The 12,235-nt window shown below is 42.3% G+C and overlaps 1 protein-coding gene and 1 pseudogene across 7 annotated transcripts in view; one reads left to right on the top strand and one right to left on the bottom strand.

The window, feature by feature from the left end:
- The window catches only part of ITPRID1 (ITPR interacting domain containing 1), a 462,385-nt gene that overhangs the window by 323,942 nt on the left and 126,208 nt on the right, over window positions 1–12,235 (top strand). For all 7 annotated transcript variants that reach the window (XM_078688261.1, XM_078688266.1, XM_078688262.1 and 4 more), the window contains one exon: window positions 2,008–2,062. In XM_078688261.1, the coding sequence (XP_078544387.1) occupies window positions 2,008–2,062 (55 nt within the window). The remainder of the gene's footprint in view (window positions 1–2,007; window positions 2,063–12,235) is intronic.
- Window positions 11,150–11,297, bottom strand: LOC144829828 (5.8S ribosomal RNA; annotated as a pseudogene).

Genomic DNA, 12,235 nt, shown 5'->3' with positions numbered 1-12,235 from the left:
ATCTGCTCACAACAATGTGAAGGTCATCAGGACTAGAGCTCATGCCATACCGAACATGGACCTCAGTCATCAGGGCTAGAGCTCGTGCTATACCGACCATGGACCTCAGGTCATCAGGGCTAGAGCTCATGCTATACTGACCATGGTCCTCAGGTCATCAGTGCTAGAGCTCATGCTATGCTGACCATGGTCCTCAGGTCATCAGGACTAGAGCTCATGCAATACCGAACATGGACCTCAGTCATCAGGGCTAGAGCTCGTGCTATACTGACCATGGTCCTCAGGTCATCAGGGCTAGAGCTCATGCTATACTGACCATGGTCCTCAGGTCATCAGGACTAGAGCTCATGCAATACCAAACATGGACCTCAGTCATCAGGGCTAGAGCTCGTGCTATACTGACCATGGTCCTCAGGTCATCAGGGCAAGAGTTCATGCTATACCGACCATGGAGCTCAGGTCATCATGGCTAGAGCTCATGCTATACCGACCATGGACCTCAGGTCATCAGGGCAAGAGTTCATGCTATACCGACCATGGAGCTCAGGTCATCAGGGCTAGAGCTCGTGCTATACTGACCATGGAGCTCAGGTCATCAGGGCTAGAGCTCGTGCTATACTGACCATGGAGCTCAGGTCATCAGGGCTAGAGCTCATGCTATACTGACCATGGTCCTCAGGTCATCAGGACTAGAGCTCATGCAATACCGAACATGGACCTCAGGTCATCAGGGCTAGAGCTCATGCTATACCAACCATGGACCTCAGATCATCAGGGCTAGAGCTCGTGCTATACCAACCATGGACGTCAGGGCATCAGGACTGGAGCTCATGTGATACTGACCATGGACATCAGGGCATCAGGGCTAGAGCTCATGCTTTATCAGCCATGGACCTCTATCAGCCAGTAACCCTACCATCCTATTTATCTCGCCCATCTAAATTGTTCATAAGAACTCATCTTCTTAACGACTACTCGGTCTGATTCCATGGAATACATATAAGTACGAACGTTTTACAGGAACTCAGAAAGCTCTATGCAGGGACTGTTGTTTGTCATCGGAGACCCTCAGGCAGATCATCTGTGTGGGCACTAATCTCACTGCCGAAAGGTGGTTCTGGCTAGCACCAGTCTTCAGGCAGCTGAATATTAGACCTTGTTAAACTATGGTGGAGGAATCCATAAAAGGGGACTTGTGTCAACTGCCCGCAAGATTTTTTTAAAATGTCAAGGTTGTTACAAGGATCTTGAACGCTGTTGGACCATAGCTTGCGCATCTTTACCTGCGTTAGATGTGGATCGTTTGCATTTCATAGCTGCAATATATGCATCAAAAGCCTGTGCTATCACTGCTATCTCCTTGGCGGGCGGGTCTTTTATTTATATCAGTCATGGGCTTTTAATGAACTCTTGACGAATTCGGGGCTTTCAACACTTTTAGCACTGGAATTGTAAACTTTTTTATTGTAATCCAAATTCAGATGCGCTCAACGAATCGGGATGAGATGGTGATTTTGGGCTTTTATTGCACTTGCATTTTAATCATTTAATTAATCATTCACATATAGCGAGTCACAAATAGAAGGGGTTCAGGTCGGATTTGCTTGATACTTATATTTTTTTATCGTAGAGTTGCATTGGTTGTTTTTGCAATGATGTTAACTAACCGTGCAGAATAAAGAATCTTTGAATCTTTTTTGAATCTTTGAATCAGATGTGAAGTTTTCAGAATTGTATTCAACTAAACCGCTTTACAAAACAGGGAACCTTCCACCGCATTGAAAAACTGGATGGTAGTTGAAAAAACAGAATTGTCTGCCCAGGCTTGTTTGCAACTTTTTTTATGACATTGACTTAAACAATTATCCTAATTAACTTGCGCTTCGCCTATCGCAGACAACATAGAATTAAGTTAATGAGATATTTCGCTTCTAATATCATGTTTGCCTTCTTACCTAGCAATTGCTGCCTTGCTGCAACGTGATCTTTTTGTTTCTTGCCTCTCAGATACAAAGCTTTGAGGAAGAAACACTAAGAGGAAGTTACCTTGAAAATACTTCTGGTAAGTGTTCATAAAAGGAATGCGGCTAAATAGTTTATATTTTTAAGTCTACAAAAGTTTTAAGGTGATTTATCAGAAGGCAGGACATGAGAGGATACATGACAATGGTGCACTCAACTTAAATGTAGCCAGTGTGATCATTTCAGTTGATTAAGATTGCAAACACAACCACCTCGCATCTCCATCACGTTTGCAAAGCCATGCATATAGTTTTGGTTTTAACCTAATTTGCATATTGGTTCATTTGACAGCTTGTATATACAGATGGCAAATATGAATTTTCTGCACTGCTTTCAGAGGTACATAAATTATTATTTTGCATTAATATTATAGTCCAATTTGTGTCTAGGGACACGTTATACTGTGGAATCAGTAGACCAAGGCCTACGTAGTAGCATTAAAAAGTAGGTTATTCTAAGGCACAGGCTGCATATCTGTTCCCATGACAACTATTATTCCTAATACGAAATGATTACATAAGCGGAAGTTTGTTTTTTATCAGTAATTACTCGGCCATCGATCCTAACAGTGCTCTTCTTTATGGAGAAAGGATCTGAGATCCAGTGGGTCCATTTTTGACTTTAGAGCTTGGATATCCAGATGCTCTTCTGAGCTTGTGTCTCAGCACATCATTTCATTTCTTAAATTTTCAAATACGTGAGATATATGTGCAACATATCTGCATCCTAAATATATATAAACAAATCTTTGCAGTGTACTGTCTCGATCACAGTGTACTCTCCCATTTACCTGTTAACACCCAGGGCACGAGTCGGGGGTACACGCAGATGGACAGCGTCCACCCACTTCTTTCAAAGGGTGAACGCCGTCCACCATGCCAAATATTTGGGCCCCACTGAATAATGTGCTGAACTCGTCCCAGTGTAATTTCCAAGCACCGGGACACTTTCAGCAGTGCCTGCACCTTGTCTGATTTCCTTCTGCAGGCGCGGACCGGGCTTTCTTATTTAAGCTTCGTGCTGGGCCCATAACAAAGGCCGAATTTGAGGGGTCATCAGGCCTCCTTTTGTTCGAGACTCACACTTGATGCAAATGAAGCGGAGGGGAAACAAAGGCTCACACCTTGTTAGTACTTCACACATATTTAAGAGAGGCAGCTTTTCACTTTTTTCAGTCCCTGTTTAGGAGGTATGCTTGCACTGTAAGAATATCAGATGTGTTGGTCTTTCCTAGTATTTACACAAAGCAAATTGAATTTATATAGAGCTTGCTTCTCTTGAGGAGGTGTTGAAATAATTTAAGTACCACTATTTTTTCTTGTATATCCCTACTCATTCCAATGCAGGGTGTCAGCGCGCTTTACATCAACACGTGCATATTACATGTACAATAAATGATTTGGTTGTAAATGAATATACAGGATGTATTACATAAAACTGGGGGATTACAAGGTGTAGAAGTCACATATCTTCCATAACTCACTGTGTTATTATCCTCGCAATGCGCTCAAACGTACACATGATAGACCTGCTAACCAGATGTGGGAGGGCTTTAGATCTGATGTCACTTCTTGTGATGCCACTTCCTGTAAAGTTGTGGCTTGTGATGCCACTTTATATGATGTAAATTCCTGTGATGCCATGTGTGATGTCATGCTCCATGATGTCGTGCGCCATGATGTCACTTGCAAACTACCTAAATAGGGGGCACATTACGATCGCGGTTTTCCCGTATCCTCCGGGCCGGCGGAAGCCACCGCCGGCCCGGAGGATGCGGGAAAACCGCCGCGGAGCCTCCAAAGACCCACCGCCAAATTAGGATGGCTGGTGGGTCTTGGTTTATGTACGCCGCTTTTCCACCGCGGTCGGCTTACAACCGCGGCGGAAAAGCTCTTATATGGTGGCGGTGTCTCTCAGACACCGCCAGCCATATTAGGATTGCGTGTCAGATATGCTTTTCCGCGGCGGGTTCTCCGCCGCGGAAAAGCCTATGGATGTGCACTTCGGGGGCCCGTTGCGGGCCCCCTGGGTGAAGGGGGGGTGCACATGGGGGGTACCTATGGCACCCCCCTGCATTTACATGCAGACAGCGGCAGGCACCGCGCGGTACCTGCAGCTTTCTGCATGTAAATGCAACGCGTGCTTTTTTACCATTGCGGCGGGTGCAGCTTGAAGTCGCACCCGCCGCAATGTTAAAAATAGAGGATGTGACCGCCAGCGTGGCGGTCACATCCTAATTGCAGAGGAGGGAACGCCGCAGCCTATGCGGACGTTCCCTCCTCCTCAAGGGTCGCGGACGGACTCAAGTCTGTCTGCGATCCCAATGGGCTCCTAGGTTAGTCCCCCCACTTCTTTTTTTAGGACTTGTGCCCTGCTAACACCCCCACCATATCCTTGGCCCAGTAGTCCAGTGCTCACTCTACGTATGTGCCTCAGGTTTGAGAAGCTCTGGCTGCAAAAAATGTTCACTGCAAAGTACTGCCATGACCGTATACCGATGCCTGTGCAATTTTGAATACTTTAAAATTGTGAATATACAGTTTCAGTAAAATGGGGGAAATACCCTGTACTGACAATTCGTCATATTATTGATGAAGTAGGCCCACACCATAAACTATTCTCAAGAAGTTGAAAAATGCTAAGGATAGAAACATAGGCCCTCCACAGCCTTTGTAATAGGATGTACGTCATGACAACGCGGGCTTTTACACCGCGCTGCCATTACGACGCATCCATTACGACGCAAGTCGTTACAACGACTTGCGCTGTAGGCGCTGGATTTTGGAATAGTATGATTTACTATTCCAACTCCAGCCTACGCAACAGTAGGGAAGGTGTTGGAATAGTAAATCTACTATTCCTTAGTATCTAGCACCATCCAGCGCAAGTCGTTGTAACGACTTGCGTTGTGATGGCAGCGTCGTAATGGCAGCGCGGTGTAAAGCCCACGTTGTCATGGCTGTCTCCCTTGTAATATTATGGAACATGGCTCTTCTAAAATGCATTTGAAAAATTACTACTGCAATAATTACTTCAATTGTGGGTCTTTCCAAGGGGTGAGAGGTAAACATGCAGAATATTAAATCATATATGGGCAACTGGAGGGCAATACAAACTCACTGACATATGGCGAAAAAAAGAGCAAGTTAGAGGGCAAAGCCACATTCATTAAATAAAACACCTACACCAACTCAAGCAGTACTTGAAGCCAAGCAGGCTCAAAATGACACCTATTCAGCCTTGATGTAAGTTGCACGCCACACATAGACCACTGGATGGTACTCCAAAGGATTCACACAAAGGCCAATGAATGCAGTCAATCACACACACCTACCCAAGCAGTACTTGAAACCATGGAGGCTCAAAATTATACCTATTCAGCCTTGACGTAAGTTGCATGCCGCACATAGACCACAGGATGGTACTCCAAAGAATTCAAACAAAGACAAATGAATGGTCAATCACACACCAATGAGCAAGGCAAAGCAATAAGAAACAAACAAAAGGGGTGACACAGTACCAGTGCCGCAACAACAGGCAGGGGGGTGAAGCTTGGTCAGTAAGATTGGTGGGGGCTTCAGATTTTCCAACAATCACACTGGCATATAATATTAAAAAACAGTATGTGACAAGAAGGGAGAATGAGAGGGACGTAAGGGGTAGTGGAAAGGGAGAGGATTGCTGATTAGTAGCAGTACTAGGGTGAGATCAAACACAATAGTTTGTTTAAAAAAAACTAAGCTAGGGTGGCTTCTCTGGTGGAGATTGCAGTTTTTCCCACTCCTCGTAGAACGCATAGTTGCAAAAAACTCCACGGAGTGGTGCAGAGTGGAATTTTTCCTCTCTGGTGGCTCACAAGCATTAAGTTGGTGAACATGAGTTAGGAAAATCCAATGCCAGACCACCTCCTGGTGAGATTTCTCAACGTGGGTGGTCGCAGCAGGTCGCTACGGCTCACGTTGAGAAACCTGCGGCTCGCGTTAAGGAAGCTGTCGCTTGAGTAGGACATTTACTCTAGCAGCAGAAAGAAGCTACGCCCTCTTGCACTTCGCGTGGTGCTGTTCATGCTGATCTTACAGTGCAGAACAAACGCCCGGGGCTAAAAAGCAGCTTGAGCAGTGCAACTTGCCTCACTCCACTGCTTGTGGAACTCCGTGCAGCATGGCAGAGTTTTTTTTGCCACTTTGCAGAGTTCCACAAACTTCGCCTAATAATAACCAACATTTTTAAAGACGTTAAAAACAGAAGAGAGAGAGAGTGTGTGGCCGTTTTTGTCTGCATTTATGTAAAAAAAATCCTCTTGAAATCCGACACAATACACGACTGGAACCACCATTTCCCAACTATTTACCAGAAAATTCATTTATTAGAGGGATGTAACACCCCAAACACCCCCTGAAGCTACAGCTTTGACAACAGGACAAAAACTATCTGACATAGCCTGAAAGCGCAGTTCAAAACAAGAAAAGGCAAAACCATGCCATACCAAAGGATAGTTGAAAAGTTTGACCAACATCAAAACAGATGTTGATGCTCAGTGCAAGTTAAAGGATGGAACTCCAATGCAGCTAAATTTATATCCAGATAACATATCGAAAATTCAAATTGATTGGCACCCCCACTTTTTTTGCTACAATAAGAAAAGCACACATACCAAAACACATGGTAGAGTCAGTGTTGATTCAATGAGGACATCTAGTAAAAAATAAGTCAACTTACATCATGCTGGAGCACAAGTGCTTTGTTGGTTCTGAAAATAAATGGTCATGGGGCTCAGACTTATCACATGGTGCAGACAGCAGCTAGGTGGTATGTTTCCCTTTTATGCCAAAGTCAACAATAGTTATACCCGGTGCTTAAGGCATCAAATACTTTAAGCATCAAACACCTATATTATATTTTTAAGCACTTTCATGGAGAATTATCTCACAAAGAACGGTCCATTTATCCCCAAAATGTGGGAAGAGCCATGCATACATGTTCAAAATACCCAAAAATACATGTTATTTTATTTATCTTATAATTCTATCTTTTTGTCATGTAACATCCAACTGCGAATTCCTTCCTGTCTATCAAATTCATATTGTTACGTCTATAATTAATATATTGGCTACACTGTATCACTGTCTGTATTCCTGTGCTTTTTGCGGTGATTGTTGTATTTTCTACAGAATTAATATTGAGAATCAAGCATGCATGATTGAGTCTTACCTTTGTCTTGATTGCATGTTATCCCCAAATTGGGATTGGTGAGAATCTTAGGGGCAGATGTATCACACGTTTTTTTTGTCGCAAACTCTGCGAATCGCAAAATAGCAGCATTTGCGACAGAAAAACGAGAAATGCGATGTATGAAAAAAATCGCATCGCAAAATTAAGGAATCGTAAAATTTGCGATTCCTTACTTTTGCGCTACCATTTAAGGAATCACAAAAAGCGATTCCTTAAATGGTATGTAAGAAACAAGAAAGTTTTGCGAATTCACACTAAGAAATCGCAAATTACCACCAACTTGTAGTTGGTGGTAATTTGCAAATTCTTTTACAAATGCACTTTTTGCAATTTGTAAAGGTGGCATGTGACGCTAGAGCATGTATGTACGCCATATGCGCTCACATGTCAATTTCAGGGGTGCAGCAGGGTGTCCTTAAGACACCCTTGCACCGTTGAAATTATTCTCAATTTGCGATTAGCAAATTGCGAATCGCAAATTGAGATTAATTTCCCATTCCTTCCTATGGGCCTCCTGGCCCATAGAAATGAAATGGGAAATTATTAATTAATTGCGATTAGCAATTTTCTAATCGCAATTAAGGAATTTTAAGAAATCGCAAAAAAAGCGCATTTCTACATACATGCCATTTTGCAATTCTCAAATAGCCATTCCTTAAAAATCGCTTTTTGAGAATCGCTAAAGGGTATCTTGATACATCTGGCCCAAAGTTGCATAATATATACATAACATAATATGTCAATCGCACATAACCGGGAGTTAATAGCATTCCCAAGAAATCTTCTTGGCTGGTACTCCATCCATATCCATCGTTCTGCTCCGTGGGTATCTGGGGACATCAGAATGACTAAGGAAGAGCCGATAGGCCCAGCAAAGTCAGAGTGGAGGAGGTGGCGATGGCGTGCGAGCGTTCCCTTAAGAAGTGCCCTCAACTCTATGAGTCTCAAGATCCGTAGATGGCCTCAAGGAAAGATTTCATATCTGGCACATGAACTGGTAATATTGTGCAGTGGAGATTACATGGAAGTATAGAAATTCGAAAGAAGAAATGGTAAGAGAAGAATAGATGTAAAAGCCCTTCAGGGGGGTCCTATGAAACACAGCCCTTTAAGTTTCCTTCGAAGCCTCATGTAAGGGAAATAACAAAACAGGGCCAGAATAGAAATAGATTAGTCTTGAATAGATAAGGATTAAAGAATAACATATGCGTAGGAAGGCTACAGGGAACAGGTTATGATCACAGCAAATGCATCCTATACCTTTTCTAGCTCTACACGCTCACACAAACGCACTTAAACAAATGCATCACTTGATATATCTACTCCTAAAAATGGATAAAGGATGTTTCTGTGTATACAGTACTCCTGTGGAAATACTTGATAAACCTGCCTACAAAGTAGGCTGCATCTACTTTTGTTTGACTGTCAGAGACAGGTGGGAGTCAGTCACTCTGCAAAGGGTAGAGATTGCTTTACATCTCTCTGTTGGACAGAGATTGCCTCGATTGGAATAAAACCTATTGCAAAATATAAAATATTCTGCATTGTTACATGCTTAAAAAGGCTTCTTGCATTCTTTTTTCTGCTTTGAATTTAGTAGACCCCAAAACTTCCTCTTCACATCTCCCACCTCATGATTCAATGCATTGCTGATAGGGTTCCAGAACAGTATACTATCAAACCAGAAGAGATGGAAACATTAGAGTGGATTCATTCTTCGTCCAAGCATATCAATCAATGTGGAGAGAAATCACTATGGGCCGGATGTAGGTGGCCCAATACCAGTCGGTAACGGCCGAAATTACCGAATTTCGGCCGTTACCGACCGGTATTGGGCATTTGGGACATAGGTGGCCTAGATTTGCAAATTCGGTAATTTACCGATTTGGTAAATTACCGAATTTGCAATGTAGGGAGCACTCAAATGAGTGCTTTTCCCATTTTAAGATTCGTTTTTTACCACCAACTATAAGTTGGTGGTAAATAAGGAATTCCTTTGAAAATGCAAATCTGTGCATTTTCAACTGTGCCATGTGGCAGACATACATGCCCTTAGGGCATGTATGTGTGCCACATCTGCACACAAGCATGATTCAAGGGTGCAACCGGGTGTCAAAGTGACACCCTGGCACCCTTGAATGTTTACCCCATTTTACTGAATCTGTATTTACCGATTCGGTATTTGCCATTCATTCCTATGGGCCTCCAAGCCCATAGGAATGAATGGCAATTACCAAATTGGTAAATACCGATTCGGTAAAAACCGAATCCTACCGATTCGGTAATTTTTACCGAAAATGTATCTACATCCCATTTACCTATTCTTAAATACCGAATCGGTAAAATTCGGTATTTAAGAATAGGTGAATTGGGACTACCTACATCTGGCCCCTAGTGTTCAGATGCCTACTCTTTCATTCCAACCCAGCCACTAGTAGGATTCTGCCTAATTGTAAAATGACTCTCAACCACTAGAACTAACTAGTGGCATGCTTTATCATCATTGAGTCCCCACACAGGAACACCTATTTTATCTGGGTGGGCTCAATCTTCAAATGGAGGGAGCTCTTATAGTTGCATTTAGTGGTGGGGGTCTGTGCTATACATAGAGTTGTCTTAAGTCCCCTCTACACAACGTAATCTGCTTTAGAGTACTTGGTGTGGATTAAAAACAAGGATGAACGCTATTTAGTGATCCCTTGCATCAAATATGAGTCTACATGTTTCAGCCACCGTTGTTCATCCCAATAGTGTTTTGTGACTTTCCTTAGGCTCCAAAGCAACTGAGAATTATCATGGGTTAATGGTTGTGGGAGACATTCTGGAACTCTATAGATGGAGTTCTGCTCTTTTTTAAAACGTAGTTCTAAATTTGTTTAGACCTATCAATCTAAATACTAGGACCATCATTGTTTTTGGTGCAGAAGGATTGATTATTTTTTGTTCAATTAATTTTTATGAGTAGATGATCCAATAATTTTAATATTTCTTTGGCACGCCAAGGACAGCTTAATTCGTTTAGTGATGCTTGGCCATCTTCTTTCAGAGATTGGACTGGTGGTCTTACTTAAAAGTGGCAAAATGCTTTGTAACCTCATCTGTACAGCATTTAAAAGTGTTGCTGGACCCATCCTTTGTTTCAGTTGTTAATTGCATTTGTAAATTATGCAGTGAACCATATGTCAGTGAAAATCAGGCATTTTTTTTTATAGAACAAGATTTCGTTATATTTCAAAGATCGAGTACTGCCTTTTATTGAGCACCATATTGAAATATTTTCCTTCACAAATTGACCCATTGCGAGAATCTCCAGTGTACTTTGCAAGGTAGTTGATATTTTTCCAAACATACACATAAAGACCAGATGTGCAATTTTGGACTAATAAACATCAACTCAGGTGATCAAATATGTTCTTGATATACAAACTTAATTTAAATTGTCAAAAGTAGTTGTAGGTGTGTCTTTAACTACGCAGTACCATTCACTACAAGAGAGAGTACCAGTGTACCCAGCCTCTTTCTTTTTGTGATTCAATGAACACTAAACTGTTAACAACACTATATAACTCCCTTACATATAGAGCTCGAAGGGCTTTTGGAGACATTTTAAGTATTGGATTCTGCAATTGAGGAATAAAATCATCTGAAGCATTTTGGCTATTTTGCTGCTGAATGCACCCATTGGTACTATTCACCGGTCTCTACAAAATAGTTAATATTATTTTAAAATATATTCTGGAATATCTTAATAAGGTTTCACATGAATAGAGGCATTTGACGTTTCTGCATAGTGTAAACTTATACATACAATCTCATGATTTGGTCATACTGTAAGAGCCCCCTGTGAAAGGCCCAAATGAGCCCCGGGAAAGCCACAGGGCAATTGACATTCAAGCGACCCTCAGACAGACATAGCCCCAGGGGGAGCCTAGAACCACAAGGTGCGCTTGAAACTTCAATGATAAATTTACAATTTACACAAATTCTTGCAGCTAGCTGCTTTTTCATTGACTCTTGAGCCAAGTATTCACCTACCAAGACTTGCATGCAAACTTTGCAGCATTCGCCCACTTGCGGATGCAATTTGATCACCAAGGTCCCACCTGCATATCAGCCATCCGCCACCCACCAGGGCCGGTGGGAATCATGGCTTGACCCCTGCACATTGGGAATTCCCAGCTTAAGTGGTAGCCTGAGCCATGCCAGCGGGCTGAAATCCCCCTTTCCTTGATGGGAAGCACTGATGAGAGGAGAACCAGGTTCCTCCACAGTGTCAAAGTGACTCACCCACTCCTGGTACGTGCTTGAGTGGCAGGGGCAACATCTCCGCCCACCACTCCAAGCAGTTCATGTTGCCATAGATGGGCAGGGAATCTTTTCCAAGAGGAGACAGGTTCCCTGTTGGCCCAGGCTACTTCTCATCCAGAATTTCTAAAACATATGCAACAGTGGCTGGATAAAACTGGCGCACACTTATAGTATCAGACAAAATGTCATGTTATGAACTTATATCTTAATTGCAATATTTCAAATGAAGGGTGGTCATCTAATAGCCTTAATAAACCAAGAAGTTCTTAAACATTGAAATGTATCCTTGAGAACACATCATTAGAAAGTCCACTGTAAATGCAATACAAGTGCAGTATCCAGTTGTCATACTCTTAAGGGCCCGATTCACAGAATTAACTTAAGACAAAATCCTAAACTTACTACCATTTTGGTTTTCACAGAAGGCACTTACTCATTTTGGTATTCACAGAATTCACTTGCTCATTTGGGTATTCACAGAAGTTAGGAGTCCTAACTTTAGGACTCCTAAATGCCTTCTGTGAAAACCGGAAATCTTAAAGTTAGGATTTTCCTCAGTTTAGGAGTAGTAAAGTTAGGACTCCTAACTTTAGGACTCCTAAATGCCTTCTGTGAATACCGAAAGTTTTAAAGTTAGGATTTTTCTCAGTTTAGGAGTAGTAAAGTTAAACTT

This window comes from Lissotriton helveticus, chromosome 4_1 (assembly GCF_964261635.1).
Source record: "Lissotriton helveticus chromosome 4_1, aLisHel1.1, whole genome shotgun sequence".
NCBI lineage: Eukaryota > Metazoa > Chordata > Amphibia > Caudata > Salamandridae > Lissotriton > Lissotriton helveticus.
Note: the sequence above shows the minus strand (reverse complement) of the source record. Positions and strands in the feature narration are given on the sequence as shown.